Source organism: Toxoplasma gondii, chromosome XI (genome assembly GCF_000006565.2).
Source record: "Toxoplasma gondii ME49 chromosome XI, whole genome shotgun sequence".
Lineage (NCBI taxonomy): Eukaryota > Apicomplexa > Conoidasida > Eucoccidiorida > Sarcocystidae > Toxoplasma > Toxoplasma gondii.
In genome coordinates this window covers 3,876,495-3,894,137 of record NC_031479.1, presented here as the reverse complement: position 1 = coordinate 3,894,137, position 17,643 = coordinate 3,876,495, and the positions used below count along the sequence as shown (strand labels likewise).

General features: G+C 53.7%; 2 protein-coding genes across 2 annotated transcripts; both read left to right on the top strand.

Annotated features, from left to right (window-relative positions):
• Window positions 1-207: 207 nt before the first annotated feature.
• Window positions 208-4,579, top strand: TGME49_314030 (hypothetical protein; the record flags this gene model as incomplete). Its single annotated transcript, XM_002364572.1, has 4 exons — window positions 208-405; window positions 980-2,765; window positions 3,575-3,625; window positions 3,926-4,579. 4 exons carry the CDS (start codon window positions 208-210, stop codon window positions 4,036-4,038), a joined length of 2,148 nt encoding a protein of 715 aa, XP_002364613.1. The 3' UTR covers window positions 4,039-4,579.
• Window positions 4,580-6,192: 1,613 nt separating this feature from the next.
• On the top strand, window positions 6,193-17,174 carry TGME49_314020 (hypothetical protein). The gene is made up of 7 exons (XM_018782804.1): window positions 6,193-10,534; window positions 11,434-11,596; window positions 12,123-12,340; window positions 12,887-13,331; window positions 14,382-14,635; window positions 15,000-15,148; window positions 15,623-17,174. The coding sequence occupies exons 1-7, from the start codon at window positions 7,844-7,846 to the stop codon at window positions 15,840-15,842; spliced, it is 4,140 nt and encodes a 1,379-aa protein (XP_018635389.1). The 5' UTR covers window positions 6,193-7,843; the 3' UTR covers window positions 15,843-17,174.
• Window positions 17,175-17,643: the final 469 nt, after the last annotated feature.

Genomic DNA, 17,643 nt, shown 5'->3' with positions numbered 1-17,643 from the left:
GTTTGGGGTGGCGGTGCATGCATCTCGACTGCACCTTCGTCATTGGGCGTTGCTCGACTCTTGCCAGGTCCAGTTCAAGGGGATCTCGCGTCCTTTCACCGACTGTTCCTCGCCTTCTCCTTCTCTCCCTTTTCGGCTCTATTTTGCTGAGTCTGTGCCTCTTTCTTCGCTCTCGCCTTTGGAGCTCGAGTTGAAGAAGCCGAGACGATGTTTCACCGGCGGCCGGCCGGTGGGCCTCTGGACGGGGCGGGAGGGGACAGAGCCCTGGAGGGGGGCGAGCAGCGCGCTCAGTGCGTTCGGTTCTGCTCCACCATGTTGCTGATTCTCTCCACTCTCTTCATTATCCGGGTCCAGCAAGAGCGCTACGACCACAGCAACAAACACGCCTATCGCGTGGTCTACAAGGTAACCTCAGATCGACGGCTGCTGAGACATAACAGAAGAAGAGTGTCAGGAGGCAACTCGCACCTCGCACCTGTACTCTTTTCAGTTCCAGCATACTTAAAACGGGACAGAACGAGACGAAAAGAGCGGAGAAAGAAGGAGCGGCTAAAAACTGGCAATTCGGACTCCTGTAATGAATGCGACAAACTTGCCCGCCCAAACACACAGAAGCATCTCTCGATTGCGACCAAATGTTGGCGACTCATCCTCCCTGGAACTTGTGCTGCTTTAAATCCAAAGTACGCCCTTGTCCGATACCCTCTCTCAATCAGTTTCTACTTCTGTGCCTTTCTGTCGATTCGTAGCGGGCTGTCTAGATGCGTCTCTGTCGCTCTGTGTCGACTTCTATCTCTCCGTCGTGACCATGCATGCACGCTTCCCTCCGTTGTCCTCAAGTCCAGCGACTCCCGTTCTTCAGTTCGCGGTCCAGTGTTTGCGCACTCGTTCCCCTTCCCTGAGGCAGAATACGCGGTTTTTCTTTCTGTGAAGAGAAGCCTCGCGACGCTCTTTGCTCGGAAGTGCCTTTTCTTTGCAGTACCCGTGGGAGCACGGCAGCTTCTTGAAGGACGAGCACTCGCAGTTGCAACTGGTGTATCTCCACCCGGCCTTCTCTGTTCTTCCCGCCTTCGTAGAGTCTCTGGACGACGTGTCTCTCCTCACGCAGCCTCTGGGCATGCGCGCCCCTCCCGATGGCCCTCTTCGCGTCCATGGAACGGACGAGAACCGTGGACTCTTTCCTGGAGACGCCTCGTCTCTCCTTTCAGGGAACTCCGAGGAGACACCCCCACAGGAGACCGTCGCCTCTCAGTGGCTGGGCAGACATGACTTGGGCTCCAACTGGCTTCTCTCCTTCCGGCCCTCCAACCCGCACCCCGCAGACCCCGCAAGCACGGGCTCCGCCAACCGTCCGTCTCCAAATGTGTCTCCGCCGCTGTCGCCGGTGTCTCCGTTGTCGGGTCTTGAGGGGTCGGGATCTATTGTGGGCGTTGTGATGGATTCACGTCTGTTTCGACGGATGCGTTTGCCCGGCTGCAGCAGCACAAGTGCCGCGATGTTTGCAGACCATTGCTACATTGCTTTGGTGCGTTTTCCCCTGGACTTTTGCTTTACCTCTGCCTCGCTGCTGGAGGGTCCTGGGACGCCGTTGTCTCCGAGTGGGGCCGCTTCGCCTTTCCTCGACATATCCTGGACTTGCTCGGCGCCTCCTGCGGTCGCCTCCGGAGCGGCTGTGGGGATGGTTGAGGAAGACAAACCCTCAGGTTCCTCCAGGGACCAGCACTGCATGCATGTCGTGAGTGGCCTCAGTGTGGCGAGCATTCAGAGGTACATCGACCGCGTCTTCGCCAGTGTCCGAGAGGGCTCTCGTGCGGGCGTTTCGGACTCGTTGGGCTCCAGTTCGTCACCCTTCGCCTTGGATCCTGCTGAGGCTCCTGGGGACAACGCGAAGCCAAGAGAAGGCCCCGAGGCAGGCAAGGGACGGAGGCGCGCGTTGCGCGACGTCGGGACGGTCGCGTACTTTTGCGGCAATCCTCTGCAACAGCTTTTAGCTCTTGACACAGCTGGCAGTCGCCTCTTCTTTGCGCAGCCTGTTCCGCGAAGGAGGCGCGTAAATCCGCAGCGGGAGAGCCCAGAGACCGCCCCAGGCCCTCCTCGACGCCTGGGTGCGACTGAAGCGCATGCAGACGAAGAGGGAGACTCACGCATGGCGGGGGAAGAGTCGGCACACACAGAGCCTACGCGGGCGCAGGATTCTGCAGACCGTCAACCGGATTTGAGGAAGGAGGACAGTGGAGATGAGAAGGCACCTCGAGAAGCGAGCAGAGCGCGTCCGGGCGAGGCCATTTCTCTACCAGACGGGCGCCTGGCACAGCGTCCGCCCCACCAGACTGGGAAGAGAGACTCCGAGAGAAGAACAGCAGCCGAGGAGGAGAGGAGAAGCTCTCGAGACGGGGACAGAAACGGAGGCTTGCGGACACGAGCGAGAGTCTCCAGTCCAAGAGCCTCTTCTCTAGGCGCCTTCGCTGCGTTGGCGGATCTGCCCGACAGAACGGCTTCGCTCTGCATCTCTTCCGTGTCGCTTGAGGACGGCTACCGGGAGGTGACCGAGTGCAGAGAAGTCCGCAACGAAGCGGCGATGCATCTGCGCGATGCGCCACCAGCGCCTGCTTGGCGGGGCGTCTGGCTGCACTTCGACGCGCGGAACAGTTCCCTTGTTTTGTTTTCCTTTGATCAAGGCAGTCCTCAAGACCTGATCCTCACGTCAATGCATGCAGACAGCATGCAACTCAAGTTCAGCCTCCGCATCCGCGACTTCCATTCCGGTGAGGAAGAGCGGAATTCTCGGAGAGGCGGCGGGACGAGGCGCGAATCCCCGCGCGACTTCCACGGCAGGCTGCGCGGCCTTTCTTACGACAGAGGAGCGGAAAACGGACGGGGAGAGGGAACGCGAAGAAGAAGGGGAGAGAAGAAGAGGAGAGACGAGAAAAAGAACAGGAGGGAGAGAAATGAGCGGAAAAGGAAGGCGAGAGAGAGGAACATGGTGGAGAGGCATTGATGTGCACAAGCGAGCACACAGATATAGAGCAGAATATCAACTTACACCAGACTCTGTTCATCGCGGTTCCTGTCGAAGAGCGTTGCCGCAAAGGAGGCGAGACACGTTGAGTGTGACGCCTGTTTCCCCCGTTGCGGTTGTAGAATCCTCTGAATACAGCAAATTGCAGAGACTTTGGTAATTGCTCCTGTGTGTCCCATCCGGATGTGATGTTTCATTGAGACCGTGGTAATAGTCGATTTGTTGCGCCCATCGGTGATGACGAATGATGGACTCAGGTGTACTCTCAGCTGCTGCGGAAACATGTCTCGGGTGTCATGGAGTCCGCTTTCTCGGCTGTGTTGTTTCGTCCTCCACTCTCCGCCTTTTCTTGTAAACGCGCGGACGACTCTCTCTCCCCGCCTCTGCGGGGTTCTCTCACGCCAGGACATCTCTCTGTTTTCCTTGTTTGACTTTCCTTTCGACATCTGGGGACCGAGACAGCCTTTTTCTGAGAGCTGCTTCGCTGTCCGATCTCATTAACCTTTCCGACGTTTCTCGTCAGGCAGTGCCGCGTTCGTTTTTGTGTGTCTCCAGGCTGGCTCCTGGCGTCTGAAGACTCGTCGACTGGAAAAATCCTTCTCATTGGTGAGTGCTCGAGAGACCCAGGAGGCGAGGAGACACGAAGCGAAAAGGACGGAGACAGGCGGGAAGAAGGTTCCAGAGAAGCAGAGAACACAGGAGAAAAAGTCATCGAGAAGGCAGAGAGGGGAAGCGCGACTTCTCTGAAGGTTCTGCCTGTTTGCCCGTCTTTGGCCGGAAAAAATGGTCTCTGTAGGGAGTGTGTTCTGCTGTCTGGGAAACGGCATTTTCTGTCTTTTTCACTGTTTTTCCATTTTTCTGTCTTCCGATACCGTGGGATCTATGTGCCCTGGCGTTTCCATGCAGGCGACCGACCGCCGTACGCAGGCTCTCTGCAGTCGATCGACGTGGAGACAGGCTTTCGCGAGCACACCGATCTTCACCGTACCGCGACGGTTTTCACTCCTCGAACAGGGTGACACGAGGGCTTTTTTTACTCGGCCTTCATTGGTTTTTTATTTGTTTTTCACTTCTCGTTGTTTCTTTCCTTGCTTCTCATTTTCCCCCACGGGGCACACGCCAGTGCACTTGGGAAGAGGGCTCTCTGTTTCTTCTAGAGTCCTTCCTGCGTCAAGAAACCGTGACCCGTAGACTGTTCACGGCTTCGCATGTGTACGCTTTTTCGGTAGAGTTTCAAACGCCTCTCCTAGTGTGTCGGGACAGCTCTGGGTCCTTTCTTCCAGATGTTTTTCTGCTGTTCTTCCGGTGCTTGATTCTGTCCTTCCCCCTGCTTCTTCCTCACATCTGTCGCCTCCCAGATTTCCAAGCGATGCTCTCGTCGTTCAGATCTGTTTCCTCTTTCTTGCCGTCTTCGCTTGCCATAATGATCCCCTTGGTCGGAGAAACCGCGTTTCGGGGGAATTCGTCGTTCTCCGAAAAAGGCGTTTTTCCTCTCGGCTCGCGTGATCTGCACTGCGATGTGCCTTTCACTAGCTGCAGTGAGACTGGCCACAACAAATTCCAGCGTACCTTGCAGGACGAGTCACTCGCCACAAGACTCTTTTTTCCGAGGGTACTTCACTGACACCTGTTTTCTTTCTTCTTCCCTTGTAACTTCTTCTTTTTCGCGTCTACCTCTCTTTTCCTCTTTTATCTTTCGCGAGTCTCTCATCCAGAAAACTGATCAACTCCTCGGGAGTGCGCCGCAGAAGCTGCGTCGCTGCTGCTTCTCTGAAGAGGGTCGACGAAGAGGATGAGGAAAGGCTCGAACCGAATCTACAAACTCTTCAGTGCAGAGAAGAGGTGTAATTGCTGTTGATTTAAATCTGGAACGTGGGTTGAGTCCGCTAACATAAAAAAGTAACTTTTTTCTGTTGGCAGTCGATGCCAGTTGACATACCTTCAGACACACACAGACACAGAGGGATCTGAGCGGTCAGACGAAAGAGACAGAGGCCTTTTTCTCCCAGAGTGGCTCTCGTCCCCGTAGGGACTTACCGGCCGCATGCACGTGGGTCCAGAGGCATTCGGTGGAAAAGCCAAGTGTTCGGAAAAGCTGAAGCACGGTCGTGGTAAAATAACGGACAGGCTGGAAAGGATTTTTAAAGCAGTGGCAAAGAGACTCAGGTGTCCGTTGTCGGCGAAAGCACTTTCTCTGTTTCGCTCTCTGAATGCGTCGGCGTCGCCTATGTTTCTGACGCTGTCTGTTGTTCGGTATCGAAATACAAGAGTCACTACAGACTGAACGCCAGCACTGTTGCGGTATATCGAAGTCCACCACTTTTCTAACAGTCTTGCGCAGTTCATGGCGTGTTTTCTCAGCAATGCTAAGAAACAAGGTTGTTTTTTTTGCTAACGGAAGGCATATTCCATAGTCCACGGACAACAGTGGAAGCTCCTTTCAAGAGTCACACACACGGGCTGTCGGGTCCGGATGGCACTGCGGAACAACCGCAAAGCGCGAGAGGTTCTCTGCCAGTGAGTCGAGAAAGACGTGCGTTTGTCTCTCTCCATGAAAGAGTTGTCGAAGCAGCTTGAAAGGTGTGTCTTGAGGATACATACGTTGTCTACATAACTATCGAGGTGCGAGCGATCGATCGAACGTGACCTGTGAGCTGGGCCAAGAATGACGAACAAGTCCACATGCAGAACGGCGCCACGTGAAATCTGTGTGTGACAGCGGAAATCTCCTTAAGAAAAAAAGAGCTGTGTGTTGTGCTGCTTTTCTGTCATCGCACATGCTTATCAACCATCAAAGACGGTCCAGAATGTCACTGCTTTCGCAGACTCCAGTTAAGAAGCAGGGGGCGTTCACCTATCCCGATTTCTCCTCTTACTCGTGCTCGCGTTGTGCCGGGAGCAGAACGACAGAGATTCTTCAATACGACTGGGGTACCTGGGTCGAGTATCGAATCCCATGCATGCCTCTCGGGCTTTTCACGACTAGCCGTATGTCAAGGTCACCTGAACTCAAGTACCACAACAGCCGACTTTCTCTTTCCCCTTCTTCATCTAAGCGTTCACTTCTTTGCCTTGCTCTCTGATGAAATTCACAGTTTTCAAACGGGAAACTCCTCCGTTACCTCCAAGTCGATTCTTTTCCTTTTGCCGTTGTCCAGCTACAAAGAGAACGCGTTCACAGCGAGCATGCAGCGGTTCTGGAAAGGCGAACTCTCCTGCGGGTCGTCTGTTTGAAGACCCCGTCAAATTTCCGTCGAAAAACGCCTTTTTCCTTTCCACGTTGGCATATCAACTTTCCGTTTCGCCTCCAAGGGGGCCTGCCCACCTCCCGGTCTCTCTCGTGTGTGTATGAGACGCGGGTTCGCGTGTCTCCTTTTGCACTTTTCGTCTTTCCCGTTGCTTTCTCGAATTTCGCCGCCGGTCAACCTGCGCGGACTTTGCTGCTTTGGTCTCGCCTTTCGTGTGTTTTCCTCTGGTTGTTCTTTTCCAATGTGTCTGTAGCCTGCAACGGCGTTCTCGAAGCCTGACGAGGTCATGGCAGAGCAGCTCGACAGAGCGAAGAGCACAGAAGATCTTAGGTGAACCGTTTCCCCCCTTTCCCCCTCCCCCGCCCTCCACTCTTTACTTGGACATGCTGTTTCGCCTCCACACTCATCGCTTCGCCTGCGTTGTGGTACTGTGCTTTTCTCTGCTCGTCAAGACAGGATGACCAGCTGCTTCCTCACCAGTGGCCGCCACGAGGAGCAGCGTTTCCGGGGCTCCAGTCGTTCCCTGAGTTCTCCGCCACTCCACTTATCGGGGGGAAGAGCTTCCAGACTTCAGAAGCATAGTGTTTCAGCTCTGGCTTGCTGCTGAAAATGCCCTTTTTTCCGTTGAGTCTTCTCGGCCTTTGCACACCATTCAAGGTCTGTCTCTCCATCGCAGGTGCGGCCTACTGCCCCGCTCTCAAACTGTGTAGGGGCCAGGTGACCTCTGGTACTACGACTGTCCATCGAATGACAAAAGCGAAGTATGTTTGACAAAGAAGCAAGATGCTTGGCCAGAAAGGTGGCGCGGGGTGAATCTCGAGTCGACAACGGGACCTGATTCAGAGCAGGAGACGGCGGAGACACACTGGCCCACACTCGAGAAATCGTGGAAGCGCAGCCTTCACCTCCCCTTGGCCTAGAAGGTCGAAGTTCGATCGACTCTTCAATTTTTTCCTCTTCCTTGACTCCGTCCGACACCCGTCTGCGTTCCCTGTCAAGTTGTGGCGCTGGTGACGGTTGGGTTCAAGTATCGGTTCCTCGAGCCTTGCGTCTCTCATCGCTCGGATCGTCATCTGTGTCCAATGTTGCATGTTTGCCCCTCTATCGTTTCCATGAAGCCTGGAATGCAGGAGGGTGCGTGCAGCGACCGCCTCTTTAAGAGACTCTCTGCGAGTCGCCTGCATTTCGTTTGTCGTGACGGTCTTCTCTCTGCTTTCTCGTTGCTGCCCGTCGCGTCGCCTGCAGATTGCGTGACTGCGTTTCTCGTCTGTCCGCGATTCGAAGGTCTCCATCCTGTCTGTCATGTGTCTGCTTCTCTCTGAGGGTTCCACTCTCTCTCTCTCACTTTTTTTCGGAATGACCTCCCTGTTGTCGTCACCACTTCTTTCGCCTTTTTGTGCGTCCCCGCTTCGGCTGTGCTTTAGCCCACCTCGTTTGCAGAACATCTCGTCCGCTGCCGATTCTCTCCGCGATTCCCGAGTCCTCTCTCTGAAGCGCTCCCAGCTGCGGTCAACACTCTCCTCTCCTTGCTTCTCGCTTGTCTCGACAGACACCCCTCGACGCCCTACACGCCGACATGGCAGGACGCTGGTGTGTGGAATGGGCGCCTCGCCTGCCGCGCCTGGTGCCTGCGCGCCTGGTGCCGACGCCGCTGTTTCTGGTGGCGGCGTCGGCGGGGCTCTGTCTTCTCTGGTTTGCGGTTACCCTGTCTTGGCAAACTTTCTCCGCTCTTCATTGGGCGCCCTCGAGCCTCGTTTCTTTGTCTGAAGACTCACGCGGAAGTTCGGAGCTGGAAGCCAGCATGCTTTACACCCCCGCAGACCTCGCCGGTTTGCGACCCCAGAGAGAGACTCAGGAGAAGTGGAGGGTCGTCAACGAACGTCTCCCGCCCCGCTATCCTTCTCTGGAGACGCGTGCGTCGCGTTCTTCTGCCTCGTCGCTTCCTTCCTCCGCTCGTGGAGTCCCCGCTTCCGACCGCGCGCGAAGCAGTCACGTGAGCACGGAGGACTTTGGAGAAATCCTACCGGGAAGCCTCTCTGGAGCCTCCAGGGATCCTGAGGACCGGCGCGTGTCTTTCGTCAGGCTGACAGAGAAGGAGAGATTTCTTTCTCTCGCAGACTTCCCAGATATGGCCCACCTCGCTCTACAAGGGGTCGCCAGCGCCGACGCCACTTTCAACTCGCCTCTCGAAGACCTTTCCTTGCCTTCTTCTGCTTCTCGTGAGCCCACCTTTTCGTCTGGATCTGCTTCGCCACCCGTTGCTCCCCTGTCGGTTGCGTCCCCGGCGTCTCTGGGGACTCCAATGTCTCCACAGGAGTTATCGGAGGAGCCTGTGCCGGGCGTGGACTTCCCTGCGACCCGCGTCTTCTTTCTCTTCGTTCCGCAAGAGCACGACAGCGGAGGCGCGGCTGAGGAGCAGATCGTACAGGCATTTGGGTTCGTCGAGTCCTGGCGCTTTGTCTTCGGGGTCGGCGAGAAACCGGAGAGAGAGCCTCGCCTCGCGACCAGCAGACTCGGGCCATCCAGAGGAGTCTGGGGAAGCGGCGACGTCGCTGGCGCGGGGAAACTCGGCCGCATCTGGCGCCCGCCGCTCCGGCGCTGGCGCGCGAGGAAGCACCCGCCTGCGCCTCGTGTGTCTGTCCACCCCAGCAGCGCGGCCTGGGGCACCGACGCCGCAGATTCCGACACAAGGAACAGCCGGAGGCACGTCGAGGAGAGCAACCACGAGAAGAGTGGAGAGGAAAAGAAAAGGAAAGAGGAGGGGGAAGTGAATACACTCGAGAAGAAGGCGGAGCACAAGAGGGAGAAGGCGAATGGGGAGGCGAAGAGCAAAGAGAAGCAGACTGTGACAACGGCGCGGAAGGAGAGCAGCCACCAGAGTGGCAGTCGCGAGATCCGAGACGGCGTCGGCCCGTCTCTTGAAGGGAAGGAAGGAGACTGGGTTTCGTCTGCCGCCGGACGCTCTGCATCTTCTCAGCAGCAGGCGGAGACGTCGGAGAGTGACGGGAAGGCGACATGGTGGGGAGGTCACGCAGACGGCGAAGGCGGCGCTCGACGCTTAGAAGGGGAGGGCGACTCGAGGACGCTCCACACGCATGACCACCGTGTCGTTGAGACTCCAGTGGTCAACGATATCCTCTTTGTGACGGAAATGAAGATGCAGGGGGCAAATGTTCCTTGGATCTGCGACGAACTCTCCTCGTTCTCGTCTCTGGATGCTTTTCGCGAAGACCTCATTAAGCGCATCCGCCTCGGACTCGCCCAGAGGAAGCGAGCCAACGGAGACTCCAGGGCGCAGAAACCTGCACGGGGGGTTGACTCTCGACCTTCCTCGGAAGCAAGTCATAGCGGGGATTCGAGCGACGAGGACTTCTACGTCAATGAGTTTAAGGAAAACTCGCTGAACCAAGACTCTTCTTCTTCCTCTTCTTCTTTCTTTTCTTCTGTCGAGGGGAAGTCCGGAGAGTCTGTGAACCGCTGCATCGTGGTTCGCGTGACCATCGACGCGACGCAGAGAAGCGAGATATGGCAGCTTCACCCGGCGATGCACTCCGTGAGTGCGGCGACGCATCCGCTGGTCGCATGGCTGTTGCAACAGTACGACTTGGCCATGCGGTCCGACAACGATACCTTCCTCACCCCTGCGCTGCTGCGCCGAGAAAATACGCCATGGCTCTCGCGCGTCGCCCGCTCTGTGCAGCCTCTGCGGAAGGAAGCAACGCCCGCAAACAGGCGACGCAGACGCGAAAAGGGACAACTGAAGAGAGATCGGAACGCGCAGATGGAGGAGACGGAGAAGGCGGGAGAGAAGAAGGACAAAGAGGAGGAGAGGCAGCAGCAGAATACAGCTGATGGAGAAGAGAAGGAGGGGAAAAGGGTGGGGCACAGTGTGAGGGAGAACGCTCACAGGAGGAGACAGGTTATGACGGAGACTGAGAAGTCTGTCGAGATCGAAGAAGGCGGAGTGGGGTCAATGCTCTCCGTCTCAGGATCGCGTGAAGAGGGCGCTGTGGATTTCAGAGACGCGGTGCGACTAGGGCAGAACGCAGACGATGGAGACACCGCCTCGATGGAAGAGACAGAGACCGGAGAGGTCAAATTTGCTTTTTTCACCGGACGGGGTGGCTATTTCAATCAGAAAAATCGGAAGATCCTTCCAGAATATGCGTCCTTGCTCGGTCTTCGCTTCCAAAATCTCGGCCTTGTTGGCAGCACCTGGTATGGACGACCTGCTGACATCGTGGCGGCTGCTCGTTATACTGTCAAGGTGAGACAAAGAAAAGTAGGAAACACCTCAAACTCCATTCATCGATATTCAGTTTTCACCTTTTTCATAGACATGAATGGGACTTTGCATTTATATACATATACATATACATATATATATATATATATGTATATATGTATATATATATATATATATATATGTATTTGTATTTTTCACGGACGTGGATATTTTTTTATCGTAATTTGTATGTCCGTAGACTTTTATTTCTGCAACTACTTTCATGTAAATGGATGCTGTTTTTCGTGTATTTCTCTTTGTGCAGAAATTCAGTTTTTCCGTACTTTTGTGTCATCGGCTTTTTTTTCAGTTATTTATGGCGGATGTTTTTTGTGGACCTACATGAGCTTTTCTCTTTTCTGTGCATATATTTGTGCAAGTATCTACGTCGAGGTTCGAATCTTCAAACCCATGCGTGTTTGCTTCCATCGACGCTCATGCCGCCTTCACTTGTGTACTGGCACAAACGTGTACTTCTCTAGGTATGTATCCGCATGTGCATGCCCTCTGTGAGTTTTGGGGTGAACGAGGGAGAGAATCGCCGCTTTTCAGGAGAGAAGAAAACGAGGGAGGGGCGGGCGTCGGAACGACTTAGCGTGGATCTACTCTCGAGCGGGAGCTTTTCATTCTGAGGCTCTGGTGCGTTTCAAAGAGGCCAGGGCGTCAAGAAGCGCACAAAAAATTGTGCATAAAGTCTAATATCGCGTCGCGTGACTCGGTTTCGTCTTGCGCTTCTAAAAACGATGGAGACCGGTTCTTCGGAAGGTTGCGAAACATTCGTTTTCAGGTTGACACTGTGTCGAGTGGTGTCTGCTTTTCTGAGCAACGGGAGTCCATCCAAACCCTCTGTTCTTGCTTCCGAACGTATTTTGGCTTTTTAGATCGGGGAATTTCTTATGAAGGTGGATCCCGTCTTTCAGCGCGGAGCCGGAGAGTGGCCTGCTTGGTATCGAGGTGTTCTTCTCCTCTACTCCGCAGAGCTTGCAGTCAACCACCTTGTCGACAGAGAGGACGTTTTCATCAGAAGCGATCTTCTCGATACCGGTTAGAGCACCTCTTCATCTCTACGTCCAGGCATATATGCAGATGTCTCTACGTACATCTGCATCTAAACGTATACGCACAGATGTTCCTGTCTATTCGTACGTGCACTCTTGTGTGCATTTATCTCGAAACTCATGCACACATGTCTGTACATGCATCTCTATGTATACCTCGATGTATATGTATATGTGTATATATATATGCATATGTACATATATATATATATATATATATATATATATATGTATATGCATGTATGCATATGCATATATGTATGTGTATATATGTATGTGTATATGTAAAACATATATATATATATATATATGTATATAGGTATCTGGGTATATATGCAGACGCGATAGTGTGTACGTACGCATGTATACAGGCAGGTGTCTTGTGTGTCTGCGTTTCACAAGATAAGGAATGTTGAGTTTCCTGACTTCGGTGGCAGAGCTGTTCTCGGTGGAGGCTGCTGCCATGAGGAGCTTTTTCCAGGAAGAATTTTTCTTTTTTTCCTTCTCTCCAGAGTCGACTGCCGGCGTCGACTGGCGGACATCGCCTGCGCTGCATGTCCACTGCTGGCACACGCAGCAGTTTTTCAGCAAGTTTGCGTTCTTCAGCGGAGAATATCCGCTTTACTGGTTCCAGTCTCCGGAGTTCGATTTCTTCGACATACGATGGTACAGCTACACAAATGCACTGAATGGACGCGAACGCCGGCGCCTCCAAATCGAGAGCTTGAAAGTAAGAAGGACTTTCGGCCCTCAACGTGTGCCTTTTCTCTTGTTTACCCTCTATGTGTGCCATTGTCTTTCTGTCCTTTTCTCTGTCTTGCTGCTTCTTTCCCTTCGCGTCGCCTCCTCTCTGTCGGCTCTCATTCGTCTGAGGGCAGAGCGGGGGAGAACAGCTTATCGGTTTGTCAGCATGTTTTCTTCCAAGCTGTCGCAGTTCGCCTCTGCTTCTGCGTCCACGTTCGTCCTTTCCTCTGTCTCCACATGCCTGCTTCAGCGACTGGAGACGGTCGTTTTTTTTGCTTTCCAAGGTGCCTCCATCCCCGCAAGACACGAGGGAGCACGACTGTCCGACCTTGGGCCGGGCAGCCTCTTTCGCCTTCTTCCACTCGTTCTTCTCTTTCTCTTTCTCTTTCTTCTCCTCGTCTCCTTCTTTCCTCTCGCAGGCTTCGCGCGAGGTGCCTGTCCGTGCTTTCGATCTCACGGCTACGGTTCGACGAATACTCTCTCTTTTTCAGCGTCTGCTGCGCTTTCTCGTTTGTGGCCTCTCTGTTGTCAGGCAGTTCGCGAGTCGCTCCTGAGGGAAGTGACCGCGGGAGAGTCTGGCGACGGGCGCGCCGCCTCTTCGTCCGGAGTCAGCGAAGACGCAATGTTCTCGGCAGCGCCTTCGCCCCCCTTATCCTCAAAGCTTACGGCTTCTCTCTCTCTTCCTTGGTCTTCTTTCTCGTTATTTGCGCTTCCGCGCGTCGCGAGGTCTCCTCACGCGCGGCGTGGCGAGCCAGCAGCTCGTGCAGCGAGCTTCCGGACGGCGCCACTCTCCTTCGAGCTCGCGCGCCTCGCTTTTCCTTTCCAAGCCTGCCCATTTGAGAGTCCTTTCCCTGTTCATGAGGGAGGGAGCACACGCTGTTGCCCCCGTCCATGCGCGAAAAGCAAGAAAAGCAAAGACGACGCTTGCTGTGGTCGATCAAGCTCTGGCTATAGATGCCCTGCGCCACCCTGTCTGCGTGAGTGACGGAGACCGACTTTTCGCGTTTCAGTGCTTCGCTGCCGTTCGGCGATCCTGTCACAAATCAGTTCTTAGAGGCGTTTTTTACTCCTCGGTTTAGTCTGCCTGCCTGTTCGGGACAGCTTTGGAAGTCAGAGGCGAACCCCCTTGTGTTCGTTCTTCACTTCAGGAACAATCACAAAGTACTTGGCCGTTTGCGTCTAATAACGGAAGTTGCATTCAGCATTCTGGGTGCTGCAATAGTGTCTCTGCGGATTCGATTGGTGTTTGACAGTTCTGGATCGCGAACCGTGTGCACAGAGACAAGATCGGGTACATGAGGAGGTGTCTCCACAGGGTTTCTGAGTCGCGCAGAGAAGAAGAGAGAAAACGGGGAAATATAAGACAGAAAGGGTGTGCCTAGCTACGAGGATTAAAGACTTGCCCTGCCAAGACCGCTTGAATAAAAGGAGAGAGGAATAAGTAAAGGCAAAAGCAGACAGCTTTTGCCAGATTAGGTCGCATGCAGATAGACGAGAGAGGATTCTTCTGGGAAAGGGAAGTCGATGGCGAGAGTTGTAAACGATGTGAAAAAACACATCGTTTTACTTCTCAAGCGGGCGGTAAAGAGCAGGACTGTGCCGCTGAATGCATGCATATTCGTATTCACCCGGGAGAAGTCGCAGAATTTGATGCTGCTTACCGAACTCAAGCAATGCTCATCTGTCGCCCAGAAAAACAAAGGTGGAACTGGTTCCGACTCGTCTCCTGTCCCGCATCTCGGTCTCGTATCCATCTGACGAGAATCTACATCTTTACGGTTTCGAGTCTATCGCTTTATTTACTGTTTGTTATTTTTGTATCAAACGCCACAACAAGGACTGGCTTCTCATGTAGGATTTGTATTTTTGACGTCGCTGATCCCTAGTATAGTCCAGAGCACCCCGACATTTGCTTCTGGAGAAGTTTTGTTCGTCTCTCGCTGGACTTGCATGGCCACGTCACAGACCGAGACATGTAAGCTGTGTTTCTGCTAATTGTCTTCGCTTTCTCCGACTGCGTCGTGCAGATCCCTCGGAGTTTCTCTGGCTGCTCGACAGCATCGCCGCTCTTTCTGAAGACGAAGTGCTAGCGCCCGTTTCTGAGGCTGAACGGGCGAAGCCAGGAGAGACGGAAGGAGTCGACGCGACGGGAGGAGATCGCCTGAGGCTTCAGCAAACGCATGCAGGACTTCTCAGAGGCTCAGACGCATCCCCGGCAGCTTGTCCCGCCTTCTTCCCGTTCCCCTTTGAAGGAGGAAGGCAATGTTGTGCGACAAACAAGGTGAGGACGTAGGCCCTTTGAGTGTGTGTGCACTCCACGAGTTGTTTCGGGGTTCGAAACAGGAAATCGTGAGTCGTGGATGCACACACGGTTCATTCTACGCGAACTCTTCAGTTGCTAGCATCTCCCTCGCGAACGACCTATTTTCCTCACCATGGTGATTTGTGCATCACACGTGGAAATGGTTGCTACCGTCTATGTTTGCGTAAATTATTTCTGCAAGTATGCATATATATATATATATATGGATATGTAGGTATGCATGTACACGTTTAGATGTAGATATTGGTGAATACCTGGCGCATGGAGGTGCAACACAGACTTTGATTCGTTTCGGTCGTGGTCAGGTTTGGATTTCTTGCAGGACTGCGACGGGAACCCTCTGGGGCTTGAGTCTCGCTGTTGCTGGCATGGCGACTCTAGGCGGTGCTGGCCCACGGGCGCAACCACCTGCGTGGCGCATCCCGGTGTCCAGATGCTCTCTCTCGAGCATGGTCTGACAAACAGCGTAGGGTACGTCTGAGGGTCTGACAAAAAAAGTTGGTAATGATGCATCCAAACAAACGTTCGCTTTAGAAGTAGAAATCGGGGAGACAGAGGAACTGTGGTAGTGTATTTGCAGGTCGTCTCCCTCCACAGGCACATGCAGCATGACAGCTACGGCGTGTGCGAGCCTCGATGCTCTGCTTTTAGGTTTTTCCTCTCTTTTGAAACTTATCCGGCAGCGATTGTGCAGGAAACGCAGGTTCGAGGGTGTCTGGATACACCTCAGCTCTGGCGATTTTGTGTCCTTGCTCGATCTTTTCTTCGCGGCTTTCTTTACGAGCCCGATTCTTCCTCTTGCAAAGTGTCTCTGTCTTTGTATGCGCACCCGGGATGCGCCACAAGCGAGAACGGTGCGACGACGGGTGTTCGCCACTGGCAGATCGGGTCGCGTCCCTGCATTTTGCCTCCTTTTGTGCTGTCCCTTCTAATGCTGGCCTTCAGCTCCGCCAGCGTCTTGTCTCCTGCGAGGAGGAGCGCGCCAGGTGACCGGGAGTTGATGGCGCGGGTGCATGCATCCACAGTGCCGGAACTGGCAAAGTTCTTGGGGGGATTAGGTCCAGCAGATCGGGGCGGTGCTTTGTATGCTGTTGAGGAGCAAGGGACGAGTCTAGAAGCGCTGCGTCAGTTTAGATTCACGTTGCAGAAGGAGGCCTTTCTTTAGAAACGGAGAGGCGGCCACGAAGAGGCACAGCCTGCAGTCCCCAGAACGGAATCCTCTCTCAGACCTAAACGCCCGCTGAGAGGCCGAGAAAAACGTACGGCCCATACAGACAGTGCCGTGAATGCCGGACCGTGTCCGCGATAGCCAACGTTTATTCGAGTCTTCGATATGAAACACGTTTTTTTTTCTGCCAGTATAGATGTCGAAGATCGCCTGGCAGACTGTCAGGATTGTGTTGCCGTACCTCTGGTGACACTGTTTATCAGCCAGAGGTGTTTCTAAGCGTTGTCAGTTTCGTGATTTTGAGGAAGTGGGCGCTGTTGGAAATCGATAGCCGATCGAATGTCTTAACTGAAAAGGGACGAGTTGCTAGTGGAGGAACGTTTACAAATCCATGCCTTTTCATCGCATGGCAATATGCACTCTACCGCGGGTCCATCTGCAATTGGGTTTGCCTGAGCCGGGATGCCTCGCGACTTATGAGGTGTTTGCCAAAATGGAAACGAAATTGCTTTTTAGGGATACCTTAGTCAAAACAAACGCTCCTCTCCGAACATATCCATTCCAACTTTTCCCTGCTTCTCCCACCTGCCAGGTTCTAGTGTGCAGTGGGACGCTTTTTCGTATCGTTTTATGCTTCCGCTCTTCCACAGCCGTCGGTTGCTTTCCGAAGCACACTGGAGAATGTCTTTTGAGTGCCCTGACTCACGACAGCCTGCTCTTGGTGACCCCGACCAGACTGGAAGGGAAGGGAACTACGATAAAGGTCACAGTCGAACCCTTGCCCCTCGTGAAGCACTTCATCAGCGCTGCATGCGTGTAAATAGCAGCTCTTTGTTTACGCTACTCCTCCGCTATGCGTTCTTGTAAACCCCGCCGAACGATGCAAATACGCTGAGGGTTCACGAGTCAGTCCACGTTATGATGGCACGCCGTGGGCAGGTTTCCGAGGCCATGATAAAAAGCAACTGCGTTTCCGCATGTATGTGGCAGGAGTGAGTTTGGACGGAAGAGCGCCACCTGTGGACACAGGTCGTGGCACAGTCAAGTTTTGCTGAGAAATACCGAATTGACAATGTCTGTCGTGGTTTTTAGGTTGTGTACACTCTCCCACGTACCTCGCACATGGCGTGTGCGGTGACAGTTGTCGAGTTCCTACAGGTAGAAACTGCCTGGCGATCTGTGAAACTAACAGGTACCCGAGAGCGATCCGACAGGGTCTCTTGGTTGGTCATCGCCTTAGCAGTGAACGCGTATCAACGAAAGACAATATAAAAGAACGGGTCACGTAAAGTGTCGAGTGGAGAGTCAAAGCGTAAGCCCTTTTCCCGCCAGTCCTTTGCTGTGCTTACAACGCGGAATTAGAACAGTGTTTCAATTTCTTTGCCTAGAGGTTGCTTCGTTCGATACAGTTGTAGGTGAAAGGTATGCTAACGACACTTTCACGAAGATGAATTTTTCACCTGTAGGCAGGAGTTCCGATGTTTTCGACGTGGCTGCGTTGTTGCGTTTGGCTTACCGTTTACTAATTGTTTAGACTAAACAGTAGGAAATCGTAAAGGCGCTGCTGAAGAGGTACAGCTGCCGGACAGAAAGGATAGACTGCCGTAAATCCCTTCTGTGGATAGAAATGATTTTAAATTTTGCAGTCAACCAGCCCCTTTTGGAATCGTACTAATATTGCTTTTGACGCGGAAAAGCCTTGGCTGTAAAATAATCCAGGGACGTTTCGTCGCTTCCGTGCAGATCTTCGGTTGTGTTCGTAGTCCATGGGCCTTCCTTGGAGACTTACAGAAGTACC